At 31.9% G+C, this 21,451-nt stretch overlaps 1 protein-coding gene and 1 pseudogene across 1 annotated transcript; both read left to right on the top strand.

Annotated features, from left to right (window-relative positions):
• Positions 1–411: 411 nt before the first annotated feature.
• On the top strand, positions 412–1,915 carry LOC113858454 (UDP-glycosyltransferase 91A1-like). The gene has a single exon (XM_027491116.1). The coding sequence runs from the start codon at positions 458–460 to the stop codon at positions 1,862–1,864; it is 1,407 nt and encodes a 468-aa protein (XP_027346917.1). The 5' UTR covers positions 412–457; the 3' UTR covers positions 1,865–1,915.
• Positions 1,916–7,577: 5,662 nt separating this feature from the next.
• Positions 7,578–9,593, top strand: LOC113859563 (annotated as a pseudogene).
• Positions 9,594–21,451: the final 11,858 nt, after the last annotated feature.

Raw genomic sequence — 21,451 nt, forward strand, 5'->3', positions numbered from 1 at the left:
ATTAAAACTATGTATTAGAAATAATTTGAATAAAATTTTTATTATTTTCACTTATTATAAAATTTATTTATTTAAAAAATTAAATTAAATCGATAAGCTTAATTTCTCATACGAAGTAGTATAATAAATATTAAAAGAGTAATAGTGTCATGACTTATCCATCACGACAAGGCCTAGAAACATTTTAATTAATAACCTTCTGCCTTTGCCTTAAAACCTCGAAATATTTAATTGTGTATATGTACGTGCTTAATGCATGTTTGTAATATTTAATTATGCGCTTGTACACGTGCGTGTAATGTTTGATTGTCTGTGGGCGCCAGTGAGTGTAATGATTTAGTTAATGCAGCTTTTCGACCGCATTAATATTTAAATCTATCTTCCAAAGCGAGATCACAGACCTGCTCATAAACCAAAATTAGTACTTTTCTTTGGCTTCTACTTTCATTGCTACGTTATGGCAAGAAATGAAGAAGAAAAGCTTCTTCACATAGTGATGTTCCCATGGCTAGCCTTTGGTCACATACTCCCATACCTTGAGTTGGCCAAACTCATAGCTCAAAGGGGTCACCGCGTTAGTTTCGTATCCACCCCAAGGAACATACAACGCCTTTCCAAACTCCCACCAAACTTAGCTCCTCTCATCAAATTCGTGAATCTTCCACTGCCCAAAGTAGAAAACCTCCCAGAAAATGCAGAGGCCACAACCGATGTTCCATACGACGTCGTTCCATTCCTAAAACAAGCCTACGATGGCCTCCAAGAGCCGTTGACCCGTTTTCTCGAATCTTCCAAAGCTGATTGGATGTTCAACGACTTCGCTGCCTTCTGGGCGGGCTCTGTGGCTTCCAGAATGGGTATAAAGAGCGTGTTTTACAGCATTTTTACTGCTCCTTGTATGGGATTCATGGGATCCCCTTCGCACATCTTGGGTGCTGAGCCATATTCCCGAACAAAACTTGAAGACTTCACCTTTCCTCCGCCATGGGTCCCTTTTCCGACCACCGTTGCATGTCATTTATTTGAAATGAAGCGGTCTTTCGACTCAGTCTCCCCCAATGCCTCGGGTGTTGCAGACATGGACAGGTACGCTATAAGTATCCAAAACTGTGATTTCCTGGTAGTTAGAGGGTGCACCAAGTTCGAGCCGGAGTGGTTTCAAGTGCTGGAGAACATTTACCAGAAACCGGTTCTCCCAGTTGGTCAATTACCCAGCACAGGGTTTGACGACGGCGACAAGAATGACACGTGGCAGTGTATGAAAGATTGGTTTAACAAACAAGCGCGGGGCAGTGTGGTGTACGTGGCGTTTGGAAGTGAAATGAAACCGAATCAAGCAGAAGTCAATGAGATAGCTCTTGGGTTGGAGAAATCGAAGCTTCCATTTTTCTGGACTTTGAGGCTTCAACGTGGCCCTTGCGACCCAGATGTGCTGCGGTTACCGGAAGGGTTCGAGGAGCGAACCCAAGGGCGTGGAGTGGTGTGCACCACCTGGGCCCCACAACTGAAAATATTGAGCCACGTGGCTGTTGGTGGATTCTTGACTCACGCCGGTTGTTCCTCTGTTGTGGAGGCTGTTCAGACAGAGAAGCCGTTGATTCTCTTAACGTTTCTTGCGGACCATGGATTGAACGCAAGGGTACTAGAGGAGAAGAAGATGGGGTACACGGTGCCCAGGAACGAGCGAGATGGATCGTTCACGAGTGACACGGTCGCTGACTCGGTGAGGCTGGTTATGGTTGAAGAAGAGGGAAGGATCTATAGGGAAAAGATTAAAGAGGTGAAGGATTTATTTGTCAATAAGGAAAGACAAGAAAGGTATATTGATGAGTTGTTGTACTACCTTGGAACCCTGTCGAAATGATAATCTCGTTGATGATTTGGTTCTCAGAATCTACTAAAATATTGTCTTGTTTAAGGATCTTGTGATAAATTTCGAAGAAGCGATAATGAAGAGGCCAAACTTCTGTGACACTGTATGTGTGTTTCTTATCCCCTTGGTTTGCTTTTATTGTGGTTTCGTTTTATGTTTCTGGTTTCTCTCGTGGCTTTTCCGTGAGAGATTTCCACTACCAATGGTCTTGTACTGCAGGATTGTATCCTCCCCTGCTCGTTATTATCCAGTGCTTCATTGCTTGCGTTATATAACATTGCTGAAATAGTTATTCGGTATAACCTGATTTTGTTGATCACAATATGAGGAGTTGTATATACTACTATTCTTTTATAACATATTTTATAATTTTTTCAAATCAATCTTTTTTTATATAGTATTTTTCATTTTCCTTGTGTCTCGTACTTCTCGTTTTCTTTTCCTGTCTCTTCTTAGTTTGTAAAGAAAACTACAAAATTAATGTATAAACACATTTCTTTTATATTTTACAATTTTTTCTATTTTTATCTATAACATTAATTTACTATCTTACAATATTACCTGTACCAATAAGATAGTTAACGTACGAGACAAATACTAGCAATACTCTCAATAATAGAAAAATGCGTGAAATATACTCTTAATTTAATAATTTCTATTATATTTTTGTAATTTTAAAAAATTTAGATAATAATAAAAATATGTTAAAAAATATTATAAATTGTATCACTTGCACTTTTCTAAAGATAAAATAGACTACTTTCATTAACTATCTTATTGCATATTTACTTCCTCTTCATTTTGTTTTATATATAAAAAAATTGCACTAATATTTTCTATAACACGATTATTTGAAATTCCAAAATATGATTATATCGATAAATAACTTTATAAAAAATATTATAAATACAATTCTATTAAATTTTCATTGTAATTTTATTATAATTAATAATGTTTTATTAATTTTTAAATGATGTTCTTAACATTATTGACATCATATAAATTAAAAAATATCATATTTATAGAATAATTAATATAATTTTTTCTTCATGATGTTATTTATTTAGTAACATATTATGAAAAAACAAATACTTAATTGAATAAGACCAATAAAAATAGTTATATACTATAATCTTATATTTTATTTCAAAATAATCCATAATATTAATAGATCAAATCTTAAAGAAATAAATAAATTTATCCACTTATGTGAATTAAAAATAAGTAACCCGTTAATATAAATCTCACAATAAATAAGATTATTAAAACAATTTATAAATAATTAAAAATAAATTTTTTATAATTAAAATAAAAATATTACTCTCTCTAAAATTCCTCCAACTAAATTATGCAAACCAATAAAAATAACTAAAGTTGATTTTTTTAAAATAAATATTATAACATAATAATCTTATCTTTATTAAATATCATTAAATCTATCCACACAGTCAAAAAATTATCCTTACTGATATTATAATTGAAAACAACAAAAAATAAAGGCTTAATTGAAACTAAAAAATGTATTATAAGGACCAAGCAGAGTAATAATAATTTTCTATGAATAGAACTCAAAATAGCATATGTTTATCTTCAATTCTTTTAACACATGTTAAAGGATTAAGAAATAGCACCTTTTATAAAAAGTAAATATTATACCTTTTTTTTTTAACTCTGTAATATGTTATTACGTATCTTAAAATAAATGTAAGAAAATCATTTTATTTTTATATTTTTTATAATATAAATATAATTTCTTGTAAAATAATAAGGCAGAGACATTCTTTATGACTTGATATATTAACGTTTATAATATAAATGAGAATTCAATATTGTGAAGTTAAGAATTAGTGAAGCTAGGCTAGCTATTCTTGTGATTAAAATTGATTGAAAAAATGTGTAAATTACACTCTTTTTTAAAATAATAGTTTAGTTTTTAACTATGTCTCTGTTTTAAATTATAAATATTAAAGTTATTATTTAGCTTTCTTTTCTTATTTTATATAAAAGTTTTTATATTTATTAAAAATACTTATTTCTATATTTATAAAAAATTTAATTTATATTTAAATTTTTATAATTTAAACCTTTTCGGAATTCTATTCTTAAAATTTTATGATTATTAATATATATTAATTATTAAAATTTAATTAAAAAGTTTTGTTGACAATATATAATAAAAATATTATTTTTAAAATAAATTATATTTTAAATTTATTTTATTTTATATTTTAAAATCTTATTTATTGTTTAATTAAAACAATTTTTTACAAAATTATTATTTAAAATAATTTTATTATATATATAATTATTTAAAAATATAATTTTTTAATTATTAAACTAAGGTCGCGTTACTAAATTACTTTTGTTATTATATATCCCCTCACCAACTCCAGCTGACACAATATGCTCCTTTTTCATTTTTCTAACCAAATCTGCTGAAAATCGACTGTTGGGATTGAAATAATATCATATATAATTTTATATGTTATCATTTTTATCTGTTACTTTCTTTATTGTGCACTCGTTTCTAAAATACATATTAAATATAATTGAAAGGGACACCTTCACTTAAAACGAAAACATTGTTGATGAAAGCTGGTGCAAATCCACTTATGGGCTTGGATATTTAATTAAAATGAAAACATTGTTGATGAAAGCTGGTGCAAATCCACATTGTTGATGAAAGTTTGCAACAAAACAAATTATACCCAAAAACAAATGAGCTTGCATATTATAGGGAAATTACAAATCAAAATTCCAATCACACAGTGATAAATCTAGATTTTAAAATTCTGTAAAATATATTAAAATGTTGGGGCCTTAAGACATCGTTCCGAATGCATATAGAATCTTGACCATGTGCATTCTGGATCCATTCTTCGTTACTAATCTGATTGCAAGAAGAAAGGAAAAAATGATAATAAAAAATTGTTAGAAATGTAATATTATTTATAATTTTATTTTTACTTTTAAATATTTTTTATATATTTTATTTTTAAAGTTTTTATCATTTTTTAAATTATTAAAATAAATTGAGTTTATTATAAATAAAATATTTTAATTTCGTATTTTTAGTTATTTTAATTTTTAATTATTATTTTTATTATAACTTTTTCTATAGATATTATTTTTTATTAATATAATTGTATTAGATTCTATACATCTAGATGTTAAAATGTATATATATATCGCTAAATTTAATTTTTTTTTATTTTTTATAATTTTTAAAAATGAGACAGAATTACTGAATCTTATATATAGAATTGCAATTAGACCCTTATTATTAAATATTTGTATTTAGACTTTAATCAAAGACTTTAGTCAAGTTACATATCTCATGAACTAATGTGAGAGTTTACCCTTTTAATATGGGTATCAATAAAATGGATGCATGATGAAATTTGATAAACTATAGAAGTAATAATGTAGAATGTGTATGCTTTCCAAAATTGGGATTGGGCATTCAACTCTTTGGTAGTGGATGGTTAGTTTCTGAGTAAACCTAGACATGAATTTTGTCCTAAAAAGTTTATTCATTGGAAAATATAGGTCCAATAAAGATTAGTTTCTTTAGAGTACTAAAAGTAAGCATGACATCGTTATAGATACGAAGTCTCAATGTATGTAACCCACAAAGAGGTTAGCTTAGCTTAGATGCAATATCATAACTTTTTTACGGCTAACATTCATTCCATATTTTATCTTCATTTTATTTTTGGACTGTAATCTATACTTAATAAAATTTAGTGCCATGAGCAAAAGCCTATGCCATAATAATCGAACAATGTGTTGATGAATAATATATAACATGGTAAAGTCTTGTCCTACAAATGCATAAGAAGAGCACATGTGTTGATTTAACAAGGCTGTAATGATCTTCATTTAGCCCCCAATAATGTAAATTGTAGTCACCCTATGATACAAATTTTTTCCTAGATTAAGACTATAATGTAGTCATTTCTTTTTGTCATTCAGATGACTAATTTTATGATACTTCCAATTATTGATATATTAAAGTGGTTGGAAGAATGTTTTAAGGATTAGAGTCATGATACTTCTTTGTATGAAGAACAAAAATAGTAGTTTAATCTTATTTTTATTCTTATAGTAGCTTTATATTATAAGATAGATAGTCTTTTAAGTTAAGTATATGTTTTATGGTAACAAATACTTATCACTTGGAAGTTAGAAAGATGAATGACTAATTAAATAATCAGGTATGGTTAGTGTTGAAAAAGAGAGAAACTAGAAGACATAAAATGAATATGTGTATCTTTTCCCTTTTGTGTTATCTTTTTGCTGATGAGAGTATTTGTTGTCTTCATCAATCATCATAGGATAATAAAAAGAAAATTAAAAAACATTGCTAATGTATCAAAGATAAAGATGGAAGCAAAAGAAATAACAAAAAAGTTATATATCATACATAAATAAAAACATAGACCAAAACAAATTTTTACATAAGTTTTATACTATTTATTTTATAAATTGAGAAATTTATTTAACATAAATTAAATTGTGTTTAGATTTTTGTTATATATTTACCCTCTTTTATATATTTTTCTTTTAGTTCTGTACACATTGATGTTTACTTATTTTTAATATTCATTTATGATAGATGACAACTAATGTCGATAAAAATGAGTCAAAGCTTTGGCTTGATTCCATTGTTAAGGCTTTCATTGATATTATGGTTGATAAAGTCACAAAAGAAAATATATCACATGATGTATTCGACTAGTTTTTATTTTTTATTTTTTTATTTTTCATTCGATTTAATCTAAATCTGACCTGAGTCGAACGTAATTGGTAGGTGAGTCTACTACTAAAGATTTTTTTATATACATAAAAACTCAAACCTAAAACTTTACTTAAGAAATATCGAACCACTTACCACTCAAAATAACCTTTGTTAATTTTACTAGTTTCTATTTTAATATACTTGTTATTAATAATGCTATTTTATTTATGAATTATTTTATTGTTAACTTTATAGCTGTCATGCATTATATTTTAATTAGATACATGTATTTTATTTTATATAAATATATAAATATTCATCAGCAAAGAGGTCAAAAGAATAGAAAAATATTTACTTATGTAAGCATTAAATTATAATATATCTCTATCCACAAATTAAATTAAAAAAATATGTTAAATATAATAATTAAATTTATAATTTAACCTCTTTTTAGTTTTTACTGAGCTTAGTTAGATAAAAATTATAAAATACTTTTTTTTTGGTTTGTTTATAAAATTAATGTTTTTTAAATTATAAAAATAAATAATCATTTTTAAATATATAAATTGTTATTTTTATATTTTTATTTATTTTAAAAATTATGTTAATAAAATATTCATCTATTATTTATTTAATTAAATATTTTTATTTATTAATGTATAGATCCATAATTTAACTATTTAACGTCATAAACATTTTTATAAAAGAATATAAATTTATGATATAATTTATTTTGTCTGAAGAAATATTTAATCAATTCTGTTGAATAAAATATTTGTCTATCTGTTACGGGGAAACGGGCCAATAGGAAAATGCTTCATTTCACAGATATACAAAACAATATAAATGTTGATACCGCTGAAATTAATACCAGTGGGTGAAGCACAGGCTGTAAAACAATTGAAGATGAAGGCTACAAGGGAAGGTGGGGCCCACGTACTGATCTTTCCTTGTGCAGCGCAGGGGCATGTGAACAGCATGCTGAAGCTGGCGCAACTGCTTGCCCTTTCCAATGTCCATGTGACTTTCCTAACCACCAACCACATCCATCTTCGCTTCCAAAGTTTAGGGCACATCAACACCCTTCAAACATGTTATCCCACGCTCCAATTCAAGGCCATCCCAGATGGGCTTCCTGTTGACAACACTAATCTCTCAAACCAGCTATGGAAAGTCTCAGACTAGCTAAGGGCACACGCCAAACCTCTCTTCAGGGACATTCTTGTGTCCCAAAAGCCCAAGGTCACTTCCATCATTGTCGATGGCTACTTAGGAGGCTTCACCACTGACGTAGCAGATGACCTTAGGATCCCAGTCATTCACTTTCGCACCGTTAGTGCTTGCTGCGTCTGGGCTTATATCTGTGCTCCTATGCTCTTCCAGACCAACCAGCTTCCCATTAGAGGTACACACCCCTATGCTAACCTCACAAACCAAATAAATGCCCACATTTCTTTTTTCTCTGGACCACGTCCAAGTTTTTACAGGAGTCAATTCTGTAAAAGTATAATGATTTTTTGTTATTAAAAATATATTATTTTCAACATTTAAAATTAATTTTAAAAATTGATGTTAAACTGATGTTATCACCTATACATAAAGTCAGCTATTTGAACTGATGTTATCAAAATCTATTTTTTTAACACTCGCTGTTAGATATTATGGAAAATTGTTTAATGAATATATATTTATATATTTAAATAATGAAATTTTATTTTACTTTATGTCACTTTATATTTTATATTTATAAACAAGAGTGAAATTTTAAAATTTATTTTAAGATTACATAAATATTCTTAAATTAAAATAATTTTTTTACAAAATAAAATATTGCCACAGAATTAAAACTAAAATACTTCATCTATATAAGATCCAAATATAATAGTTTAAAGAGGAAGAAAAAATTCTTTTTTATTATCTTTATCATCGCTTCTGTATCTACTGACATGTGAATCAAACATTTTTCTCTTATTACTTTGGATACCTGTGATGAATTTGACAAGCATTTGTTTAAATATAAATGCGGATGTAAACTGGGACAAAGGTGATGAAGACATGGATCGGATCATAACTAGCATCCCGGGAATGGAAAACCTGCTTCGTTGTCGAGACCTCCCAAGTTTCTATCGAGCAAGAGACACGGACCAGATTTCTTTGAAGTCTGTTTTGTCGGAGACCCAACAACATCAACGAGCCGCAGCCGTGATATTAAACACCTTTGAGGATCTAGAAGGCCCTATTTTGTCCCAATTACGCCTCCACTTTCCCAATTTATACACCCTTGGTCCTCTCCACGCGCTCTTGAACTTGAGAGAAACGGGAAATCCCAAAACCCCTACATCCACAACCAACAACACTCTCTGGGAACAAGATAGAACCTGCTTGGCCTGGCTCGATTCTCAACCCGCTAAATCTGTTATATACGTGAGCTTTGGTAGCATCACTTTGATGACGAGGGAGGAGCTGGTGGAGATTTGGCACGGTTTGGTGAAGAGTAAGAAGCGGTTCCTGTGGGTGGTAAGACCTGAAATGGTGAAGGGAGAAGAGGGGGATGACTGGGTACCGGCTGAGCTGGTGGAGGGCACCAAGGAACGGGGGCACATGGTGGGCTGGGCCCCCCAAGAGGAGGTTCTGGCCCATGAAGCTGTTGGTGGGTTTTTGACCCACAGTGGATGGAACTCGACGTTGGAGAGTTTGGTGGCTGGGGTGCCTATGATTTGCTGGCCTTACTTTGCGGATCAGCAGATTAACAGCAGGTTCGTGAGTGAGGCGTGGAAATTGGGGTTCGACATGAAGGATGTTTGCGATAGGAACATTGTGGAGAAGATGGTTAATGATCTAATGGGGGAAAAGGAGGAGGAGTTTGTGAAATCTGTGGAGACAATGGCCAAGTTGGCCATTCGAAGTGTTGAAGAAGGTGGTTCCTCTTACACCAATCTTTACCATTTGATCCAATACATAAAATCCACCGGTCAATGAAATCATTTGTTCATTCTATGGCTATTGCTAGGGACGAACTAAGGTCGTTATTTGCCTGCCTGTGGCTCTCAAATGGGATTTTAGCTTATTTTGGGTGTTGGACATTCTTCCATATACTAATTGTTAATTTGCCTCTCTTTGTTTTAAAAAAAATAATTTAAATATTTTAACGTCTTATTTTTAAGGATCTTAAACTTAAATTGGACACAAAAATTGCTTAATTATTTTTTTATTTTCTTTTAAAAGATGTGCGTGAAAAATGATAGATTAATGAAATTAGAATTGACAAAGAGTGTCATAAATAAAATTATAATTTAATCTTTGAAAGACTTTTTAATATCAAATTTTATGATCATAAAATTGGGTTTACCTTTAAATTTTTTTTTTTAAATGAATGGACTATTTATTGCAAGATTACAATAATTTCAACACCTTATTTACTAATAATGAATTTACTTTGATTTTAAAAGATTAAATACGAAAGAAACCCTTTTAATCTTTCAATCACGATTTTAGTTATAATTTTACGATTATTATTATTATTTTTTGTCTAAATTAACTAATTCAGGATGATTAAATTTAGGAGTAAAGGTAATAATGGTTTGATTATTATTGAAGGTTATTAAAAATTTTAACAAAATTAAAAATAAAAGAATGTAAATTTTTTTATTGAAACTTAAAAAAATAATATGCAGACGATTTAGACCAAAAGATTTAAAAATGTCTATTATCTTTACTTCTTCAATAGAAATAACATTAATTTTCATTATTAATACATTTTAGAGGAGAAAAAGAAGTAAAAATAATCAACTCGTTAAATATAGAAAAAGAATTAATATATAAATCTTTAAAGTAATTTATTATTATTTAATATATTTTTTTAACTGATATTATATTTCTAATCTTTGTTATTATTTCAAATAACTATTATTTTATTTTTGGTCAATGAACTACTACTTTATAAAAATAACTAGTATTCTTATTACATAACTTAACTTAGTTAGATCTATAATGATGAAACTAAAAACTAAAAAATGTTTTTATGATCAATAATATTTTTATCCTTTAACTAAAGATATTTTTATTAGATTAGATGGATAAATATTCTTTTTATATGATAATTTGTTAATAATTCTATTAATTCTTTTAAAAATACATTTTTATTATTAAAAATATTTAAAAAAAATGATTGTTCTAATTAGAAATATGATTAAATATCTGGTGAGAAAGTTAAGGAGAAAAAAATTTAAAGTCAAGACATAACATTGAAGTTCCTAGTTACACATTAAGGGATATTGAAATTTTGGCTCACAATAATTAATTTTTCCCAAAAAATTTTTTTAAGTCTTTCTAGAAGATTAGCATAAATGACAGATAACAACCATTTATCATTCCTATTTAAGTCAATCCTTGTATGAACAATACTACTAGAAGTAGATATAAGAAATATTCCAATTTTACTGGTCTTTCAAAGACATCAAATCTCCCGTTCCTTAAAAATCCAACTATATACCTCATCAAAGTTGACTTTTTTTAATAATTTTATTAGCTTTATTTACTAACTCTAAAAGTTGAAATAAAATTTAACTTATATAGGATTATTAAATCATTTATTAATTTAAAAAAATTCTTACTACAAGTCCTTCTACCATTATTAGGCAAATCTTATCATATGTATCATTAATATTTATAAAGATTTGGCCATTACCTTCGTTAATTTTGATTTTATCATCTATCAAGTTTTGAGTAATATTTGAAAGTTTATTAATAGGACTTGTTCTACAAAGGTTTAATTATAATTTTTCCTAAGCCTTAAACCTAGAATATCTTCCATAGACTTTTTTTTTTTATATTTATTATATAGTTCATTAGATTTTAATAAACATTATATCCTTCTAATCTCTTTTCTTTTCATCTAAATAAAACACTTGTATAACTCCAAGACTAGTTACAATTGATTGGTTTAAGAGTGGTCTTTAACAAATTTAAAGGAACTATCATCTTGAAAATATTTGTTTTTACGCAAAATTTTTAAGATTTTAAGCTTTTTATTCATCGTATGAATTTTAGTAGTGATTACAAAAGGCTAGTTTTGATGAGGTTTAGATTGAGAATATTTATGATCAAAGTGATTACACTCACTTTCTCTATGTGAGGCTATTTACCATCCATAACTTCATTTATTGAACTATTTAAAATATCTAACTCATATCTTGAACCTTTCCCATTACTGCTAGTCTATTATTACTCATGGTATGTGTCCTTACTTGGTTGACTTTTTTTCTTGTGAGGTCTCTTAACTAACATTCAGAGGCCAAACATGTTCCCTAATGTTTTTTCGAAGATACAATTTAGAATCCTTATTATTCTTTATATTTTTCCTATCTTTTCCTAGATCTAGGAACTTATTATATTCAAACCCCACCTGAGAATCATTTTTATATAATTTTGCATCTTATGATCATATTATCTGCAAGAAAATATATTAACTATATACCTTTATATTCTATGTTAAAACTTTGACCTAAGACCTTAAGAGGAAATTAATTTTCTTCTAAGGTCTATTTCAACACAAATTTACCTCTAGATCAGATAACATTATTTGGGTTTATTTTAAGCATAAGTTCTATTATTGAACCAATTTGCCATAAAAATGTCATTATATAATTCAATTGGCATATTAAAGATGCAAATCTAAACAATGAATTTTCTAAAAGATTAGTCCTGAGACAAAAATAAAGGTCTCAATCTCTAAAGGAGTAAAAACTAGGCAAGGTTCACCAAAAAAAGTAAGCTTATTGTCCTCCATATTGGAAAACTAACAAAAAAGAAATAATTATTTAGGACTAGGACTTTCTTTTCCCTATTTTCTCCCTATACATTTTTAAGTTTTTTTTTCCATATATTTTAGGCTAACACTTATTCCCAAAAATTTTACTATTAATGTCAACTTCTATGAAAATTACCAAGATTTGCAATCTTCTAAGGAAATATCAATTTTAGGACAAAAAAGAAAAAAATAGATGGGTCAATATTTTGTTCACTATCCTTTAAATCATAAAGAATATTTAGGTCATCCATTAACAAAGAAAATATTTCATCAGGTTTGTGAATACTTCGTTTAGAGAGTTTGATATCGTAACTTCAACTTCAGTAAAAGAATCTTGACATTTCTTCTCCTCTTTGTCATTAAACTTCACCTTCTTTGTACTTTTAATCTTTAGATCATTTTTTTCTTTGGGCTCCATTATTCAAATCTTCATCTATAATATCTCTAATTTCATAAATTTAATTTTCTAAGTTATGTTGTGTAGTTATAAGCTATTTTTGGAAGAATTTTTTTTCCTTCTTTCCTTTCACTTGCTCCATCTTTTGTGATGCCATATGTTTGATTTAATCATGAGTTTTCCTTGATTGTATTGTTTTAGGAGTTGCATCACTTGGAACATGAAGTTCTTAGTGACAATTATGGTTTTAAGTTATAAGGATTTCTTGGCATGCTACATTGATGTGATTGTACTGATTTAAGCAAGAATTTTCTTTTATTACTTTCCTTATGCATGTTTTTTTTTTCACGAGGACTCTTAGTAGTGCACTGCTACTCTCTAACAATACTATCTATCAAGTGTATTAGGTAGTTGTAGTTAGTAATAAAATTAAAAATTTTGAGTTCCGAGTATCGTTCATAGGAATTGATTCATTCAATTACCAATTCACAAGATCAAAAAAATTTGAGCTAATCAAAATCTAAGAAGTTTTGAACATTTGAGAATCAAAACAGTAAATTGCAGAAAATAGCAAACGGAGTGAAGATCTAAGAAATGAGATGATTAATCTAATGAAGTTAGGGTTGATTTTACCAATTTGTCAATTGCAAAACTGAATGTGATCTAAATTCCTAAGTTGCTTAATTGATTGATGATCAATTTTACTAAGTTAATCAAAGTTCAATTCCTTGATTCAATGATCCTAATATTCAATTAATTATCCTAATTTTTTAAGTGTAAATCAATCAAATATTACATTAAGTATTAGAAATTAAGAGATTACAAGATCATGAATGCTTATCCTAAGATATTAACCTTCACATTCAATTTAGATCTAAGAAATTTACTCATTCTATTGATGTAAAATCTCTAAGTTCAGTTCAATTGAATAACTAATCCAAGAATTACATTAAGAAAAGAATTACATGTTTAATACTATCAAGATCTTAGAATCCAGATTTACAATCAATTTACAATATCCAAATCAGATCCATTAATCCTTAACCAAAGAAAATAGAACACGATTCTAATAGAAAGAGTAGAAAAAAAAGTGCAAAAAATCTCCATGAATCCAAGTCTCAAGCCTGATTTCTTTATAATTAAGCCTTAAAATTCACCCTTAATCCCCCCTCTCTCTCTAACTCTCTAAGGGTGTGGAAAAAAAAGAAGAAGAAAAAATCCCAAAAATTATGAGTTTCAGACTATTTATAATGTTCCTGCACTTTTGGTGTAACCATTTTTTGTCCAGAAGGTGTTTACGCACAACATGTATAGTACCGAAGTGGACACTCTTCATGATAAAAGTAACTACGTGCATAGGCTTTTGCATAACACAACTTCTAGAATGACTACTTTTGACATAAAAAGTGTCTACACGTAGCATAATTCTTCATCTAAGCTTCTAGCATAGCCACTTTTGGTTAAAAAAGTGTCTACGTGCAAGGTGATTCTCCAACTAAGCTTCTGTAGTGACAACTTTTTTCCCAAAAGTGTCTACGCACAGTTAGTACCTCAAACTAAGCTTCTATAGTGACTACTTTTGACGCTAAAAGTAGTTATGCGTAATTGGTATCTCTTTAAAAGTTTTCAAAGTGACTACTTTTGACGCTAAAGTTGTAACACCTAAATTCAATTTTTTTTTTCAAATAAATAAATTTTACAAAATTGGAAATAATAAAAATTTTCATTCAAATGGTTCCTAAGGCATAGTTCAATAAAGTATTTCAAAATAAGGATGAATTACAATTTGAATCGAGAATTGCTACACGACTTAAATAATACATCAAGTTTTCAAATAAATTCCTAAGTCCTATAACAGTTTCATCCATTCCTTCACTGACCCCGGTGCTGATCGTCTTGGTCATCTGAAAAATAAATGTAAGGGTGAGTACTCTACACTATCCAATACACACAAGCATAGAGACTCACCATGTACACTCCACATGTTTTCTAACATACTCTACTTAAGTATCATCAATCACAAACAACACTTTTCAAACATTTCATTTCAATTCACAAACCGATGCACTCACTGTACCAACAAACATTTCACACACATGCACGTGCGCTCACTGCACGTAGCCATGCTCACTGTGGCATTGTGATTATAGTTTCACACTATGGATGGTTGCCAGATAACCCCCATGTCATGGATACAACGTGTGTGGTCACGACCTCTTAGCAAAGGTGTTAGTCAGAGGTCGAGTCAGGAGGAGAGTGTGTGGCCTATGGTGCACCCACGCTTACTGTTGGTGTCATCACCATCCTCTCTTCCCTAAGGTATTTCTATCGCTCCTATCTTTCGCACCCCAATGTATTGCTAAACTATTCATAGCTTCCAATATATTCACAATCGCATTTGACATGTCATTTACACATATTTTAGCCACATTTTCAATTACATATTGTATTTATGTTCATACACGGCATATATACCCACATTCACTCACTTCACATTCCATCCACACAACATTTCCAACACAACCCATATGCATCAATTTATTCCATTATACACATGATATTCTACACAATTTTTTCACCACAATCTTACTACAATCAATCAATTCCATTAAAACATTACATTAACCATCCACGTTACAATACGTAGCAAAGTAACGAATTTAAAGACACAAGAGACAGGGTAGAGTCCCCCTTACCTTAAATTGAAGACCCACAACGTAAATCAACAATAGAAATGTCCTCTACACGAATTTCGTCCTAAACACATGAAAAAGTCCCATAAAAACTAAGAAAAACTGAGAAAACAGAGAATGAGGATGAGAAACCGAAGTCCTAACCACTAAAACTTACCTACAAACGTCGCAAACGTGATTCCAACCTTCCATCTAGCTTCTAAACAACCTTAGAGGTAATTTAATCAGTAAGAATCGGTTTGGGATTGAGAGAATTGCGGAAGAAGGGAAGGAAAATGTAAAATAATCCATTCCTTTGAACCCTAACCCTTTAAATAGCCCGCTGATTATGACACTCTCGCTGCAGCGATGCCCCTTGTGGCTACAGCAAAAATCTCAGAAAAAATTGCACCTTAGTTTCTGCAGAATCTCGCTACAGCGAGACCACTATCAAGCTTCTAATCTATTATTGAGTAATCTATAATATTTTATACGTGTTAAATGTTAATTGAAGGATTATTTGGTATTGAAATAGATTTAGATGGAGTTTGGAGTGTCAGTGAACAGTGACTTACCATGACATCACATATGCGTACAGTACGCGTACAGTATGTGTACAGTACGCGTGCACAGTGTTTCTAGCATGAATATTGTCCTAAATAGTGTTTTTAGCATGAACAGTAAGGCGATGAACAATGTTTTTGACGGTGAACAGTAAATTTCAAAATTTTTCTATAAAAAAAGGGGCTTCACACGAAATTTTCATTTCTTCACTCCTATCTAAGGTTCTCAAAGGTTCCAAGTTCATACACCACCATTTTCTCTCATATAAAACTCTCATAAACTTAGATTTCTCTCTAAATCTGTGATTCTGCATCCGTTTTAAGGGATTTGAAGTAAGTTTCTTTAAGTTTGAAGTTAGATTCACCGATCGTTTCTCTTCTCCTTCTCTTTCTTATAGAAGTTCATATTGTTCTTAGGAGAAACTCTGTTCTAAAGTCAAATCTTCGGTGAATCTTGTGATAAAACAAGTAATATTCGGTTGATCTGGAGTGAATCACTGTTCTAAGGTAAGGGGAGCTTACTTTAGTCTAAGAACTATGTTTTGAACATTTTGATATACTATTAAAGAAAGGTTTGAGTCAGTTTTGTTAGATCTCTTTGGTAAAAGCTGAAATATAAAGGATTTAATACTTGAAAGGTATTTTTCTATGCTGTAGCTGTTGATAATTGATTTAATAACACTAAGATTTGGCTGATTTATTATAACTTGTCTTAACTGAGCTGTTGAAAATGATTTTAGCCGTACTGCATCATGCTGATATATATGTCTTGCATCATTTTAGAGTCGAGTTACACGTTTAGGTGGGTAGACGTGTAACGGTAGAGCATGCTGAGCTGTGCTGTGCTATCTGGATCCAGACACCGGCATGGGTGACTCCCAGACTGGCTCAGTTCCTTCTGGATTACTTAGGCTATGAAACCAGTTGGAAATCGTTTTTCATGCTGTGCATTAGATGGACTAGTAATGCACAGGGCTGTTGGTGTGAGTAATATTTTGCTCTATATAAACAATTTCATTTTATTTTTTTTGTAAGCTCACTCTTGCATTTCTGTCTATGTCGTTGTGTGTGTGTACTGCGATAATCGTATGGTGGTACGTGAACAAATGTAGTAGGTGTTACATCTACTTCATAGGCTGAGGGGTCAGTGGAGAAATGTTAGAAGCTAGAGTCGAGTAATTTTGCATCAAAGTCCTTTTTTCCTTATATTTTGAGACCTCATGTAAAGGGAGCTACGTAATATAATTTTGTGTATTTTGAATATTATGAACTAAATGTAATATTATGTTGTTCTATTGGATATTTGTTGTAAGAAATATTGTTTTATTTTGAATAAGAAGTAAATTTTATACTTATATTCTTTATTATTTATCTATCTTAAATAAGTACGTGGTGTAGAAACAATGTTCTCGATTCCTTATAAAAGGGGTCATGACATTTTAGTGGTATCAGAGCATGGTACGAGGTAAGGTTGTTAGGCGTCAACTGTGCATATTAGGCATGTGAGTGTTAGCTGTGACTCATTTATCATAATTTCTATTCATTAAGTTGTGAGGGAACGAGCTTGATCACCTCAATTCTCAGACATGACAGATGTAGGAAATTTGGTATATGATATTTGGGTGAGCTATAAGCGAGTCGTGGTGCGTGAATAATAAGCTGTTAAGCTAAGTTGTAAATGATTGCTGAGATAAGTGTGTTTGCTATGCTGTGTGAATGCTGATATGATGTTATGCTTAACGCTAAATTGATTAAATTGTTATAATATAATAATATGAATATATCACGGTAAACTGAATCTATGAATATAACTATGTGGTGATATTGCTGAATGTGTTAAACGTTAGTAATATAAGCTAGTCTTTATATTAGGATGGCTAGACTAAGAAGATCTGCTGCAAACCCTCCTCCTCCTGTTGACGTGAACCAAATGGCTCATGCCATAGAGGCCATAACAGCCACTGTGAGTCAGAGTCTAGATATGATTCAGCAGCAACAAGCTGCAAACCAAGCCCCTGCTGCAGTACAGGTAGCAGCAGCTACTGCCTCAGCTGCACATCCTCCTGAATACCAAGGGTAGTAACAATTCAAGAAGAACGATCCTTCTCAATTCACAGGGGTGGATGGAGGAGATGCTACTAAACTCTGGATCAGGGAGATTTAGAAGATCTTCCTAACCATGGGTTGCGCCAAGGAGAGGAAGTTGTTATATGCTACATATATGCTGACAGGGGATGCAAAGATATGGTGGCACAGAACTCGTGCTATGCTGGAGGCCCGAGGTGAAGTCATCACTTGGGCTATGTTTAGAAGTAGTTTCTGGGGAAGTTTTTCCCTTCTCATGTTTGTGCTGCCAAAGAGCGGGAGTTTCTAAACTTGGTATAGGGAAACTCATCAGTCTATGAGTATGCAATACAGTTTGAGCGACTCTACAAATTTTATTCTCACCTGACCTCAGAGGAGTGGAGATGTCAGAGGTTTTCAGACGGGCTGAGAACTGACATAAAGAGGATTTTGATCCCACTCAGGATCACAGAATTTATTGACTTGGTGGATCAAGCCACCATTATATAGAGTCTTAATGTAGAGGATGCTGGTGGAGTTGGGAAGGCTCCATTTAGTAGAGCCGCTAGCAGCTATGGTAATGGAGGTAAGGGTGCTAAGAAGGGCCCCTACAGTCGGTCGCTACGCCAACAACAGTCTCGACCATCTCAGTTGAGGGGATCGGCAGCATCAGCCCTAGTGCAAGTAGGGATTGCTACTTCTGTATGTCAGCTTAGGGGAGTAACTTCTTCCGCTCCTAAAGCCTCAGTGCCGCAGACTGTCAGATGTTTCAGGTGTGGTGGGCCACACTACCTAAGCCAGTGCCGACAGGATGATGTTAGAGTTTGCTTCTCGTGCTAGCAACTAGGGCACCTTGCTAGGGATTGTCTTATGCCTAGTGGGGCACTTTCGTCTTTTGCTAGCGCCTTGCACGCTGTGAGGCTTAAAGCAGCTAGAGTTCTGACAACAACCAGATCGAGAGCAGAGGGGCGTGTATTCACTACTTTTGCATCAGAGGCAGCCCAGGCGATAGATCTCGTTCAGGGGACAGCGGTAGTGGCAGGTACTTCTCTTTCTGTATTGTTTGATTCTGGAGCCACACACTATTTTATTGCAGACATTTGTGTGAGAAACTTAGGGTTACCGGTGAGCAATCTAGGACATGAATTGGTAGTATCAACACCTACTCTGAGTTTGATCAAGACTTCGACAGTTTGTGTTAGGTGTCCCATAGTAATTGAGGGACGAAGGTACAAAGTAAATCTTATTTGTATCCCGATGTCAGGGTTAGATGTAATCTTGGGTATGGATTGGCTAACTGCCATCATGTGCTAATTGATTGTGGCCTGAGGTGTTTAATCTTTCCAGAGCAGTAAGGCTGTGTTGAATTGATTTCTACTCGCCAAGTAGAAACATCCTTGGGTGAGGAAGTATCTTGTTTTGTTTTGTTGGGTGTTATGAATGCAGAAATTGAGTAAAGCCTTCAGTCAATACTAATAGTACAGGAATTCCTTGAGATCTTCCCAGAGGATATTCCTGGAATACCTCCACGTAGAGAGGTAGAGTTTGCTATAGATTTGATTCCTGGAGCTGAGCCAGTGTCTGTAGCACGTTGCAGAAACATATGATTAGGTTGAGTGTATCGCCTTGGGGAGCACCAGTTCTCTTGGTAAAAAAGAAGGATGGAAGTTCTAGATTATGTGTTGATTATCGCAAGTTGAATAAGTTGATAATTATGGATAAGTACCCATTGCCGTAGATCGATGATTTGATAGACCAGCTGAGAGGTGCTAAGGTATTCTCTAAGATTGATTTGAAGTCTGAGTACCATCAGATTCGAGTAAAGGATGAAGATATTCCTAAGACTGCTTTTTGTACTAGATATGGCCATTATGAGTATATAGTGATGCCCTTTGGAGTCACAAATGCTCCACCTGTGTCTATGGATTACATGAATAAGATCTTTAGAGGACAAAGGATTAGGTGGACCAAACCAATCTTTCTCTTCTAATCGTTATTAAATTAACAAGTTCATAGGTTCCTTAAGCTTTCTCAAATTGATGTCTTGCATGACCATTGGAGATGTTAATTTAGAGAAAAGAATATTAATATTGCATGACCATTCGGTATTAATAGTATTCGTATGAATGATTGGTAATCACAAGAAAATTAGATTTAGAGTTAAACAAAAAAATAACATAAAGGATTGAATGAGAAAACCCATATGCCTTAGGTTCCTCTCCGATAAGTTTAACCAAGACGTGCATTGTATTCCTTGCTCTTAGTTTTATAATTGATTTTATAAATTATTGTTTTTAATTAATCTCGTATCTTTGAAGCTTAAACAATTGAATTAGGAAATTCTTAGTAATTAGAAAACAATCCTTGTGGGACGATATTTCAGGAACTTAATTTAAGAACCCTTTATTACTTCTCGATGGGTACACTTGCCCTCCGAACACTGCTGTAGTCTTTGCTCTAAAGGTGTGGCGACACTATCTTTATGGAGCTTAGTTTGATGTGTATAGTGATCACAAGAGTTTGAAGTATTTGTTTGATCAGTGAGAGTTAAATATGAGGCAGAGGCGTTGGGTGGAATTCCTTAAGGATTATGATTTTCAGCTCCAATACCATCCAGGAAAAAGCTAACATGGTGGCCGATGCATTAAGTAGGAATGTGGTTCAGGCATTCTCCTTAAGAGTTAGTGAAACTCTTTTGGTAGAACAATTCCGAGACCTAAACATACATGTGGACTTATCACCTAAAAAGATTAGTTGTGGCTGAATTGTGGTGACTAACAATTTCTTACAGGAAATTAAAGACAAACAACTATGGGATCTGATGTTATGTCGGATTGTATTTCTCTTGGGGACAGATAAGACAAAGGGTTTTAGTAAAGGTGCTGATGGTATTCTCAGATGCCAAGGTCAAGTTTGTGTCCTTAGAGATGCTGAATTAAAGAGTGCAATTCTAAAAGAAGGACATAAGGGTAGTCTTAACATTCATCCTGGTGTTACCAAGATGTATCAAGATTTAAAGCAGATGTTTTGGTGGCCAGGCATGAAGCGAGAGATAGTTGAGTTTGTTAAAGCTTGTTTGACTTGCCAGAAGGCAAAGGCGGAGCACTAGAGCCCTCTAGGAGAGTTGTAGACGATGGAAATTTCAGAGTGGAAGTGGGACCATGTGACTGTGGATTTTGTGTCACATCTACCTAGAACAGTTAAAAAACATGATGCAGTGTGGGTCATAGTTGTTAGACTGACCAAGAGTGCGCATTTCTTACCAATTAACGTGACCTTTAGCTTGGAGAAATTAGTAGAATTGTACATCAGAGAGATTGTCAGGTTATATG

The sequence above is a fragment of the Abrus precatorius genome, unplaced genomic scaffold (genome assembly GCF_003935025.1).
Source record: "Abrus precatorius isolate BTA unplaced genomic scaffold, Abrus_2018 Scaffold2, whole genome shotgun sequence".
Classification (NCBI taxonomy): domain Eukaryota; kingdom Viridiplantae; phylum Streptophyta; class Magnoliopsida; order Fabales; family Fabaceae; genus Abrus; species Abrus precatorius.

Bases quoted from the DNA above. Each gene is read 5' to 3' on its own strand.
- LOC113858454 (XM_027491116.1), top strand. From the start codon at position 458: ATGGCAAGAAATGAAGAAGAAAAGCTTCTTCACATAGTGATGTTCCCA.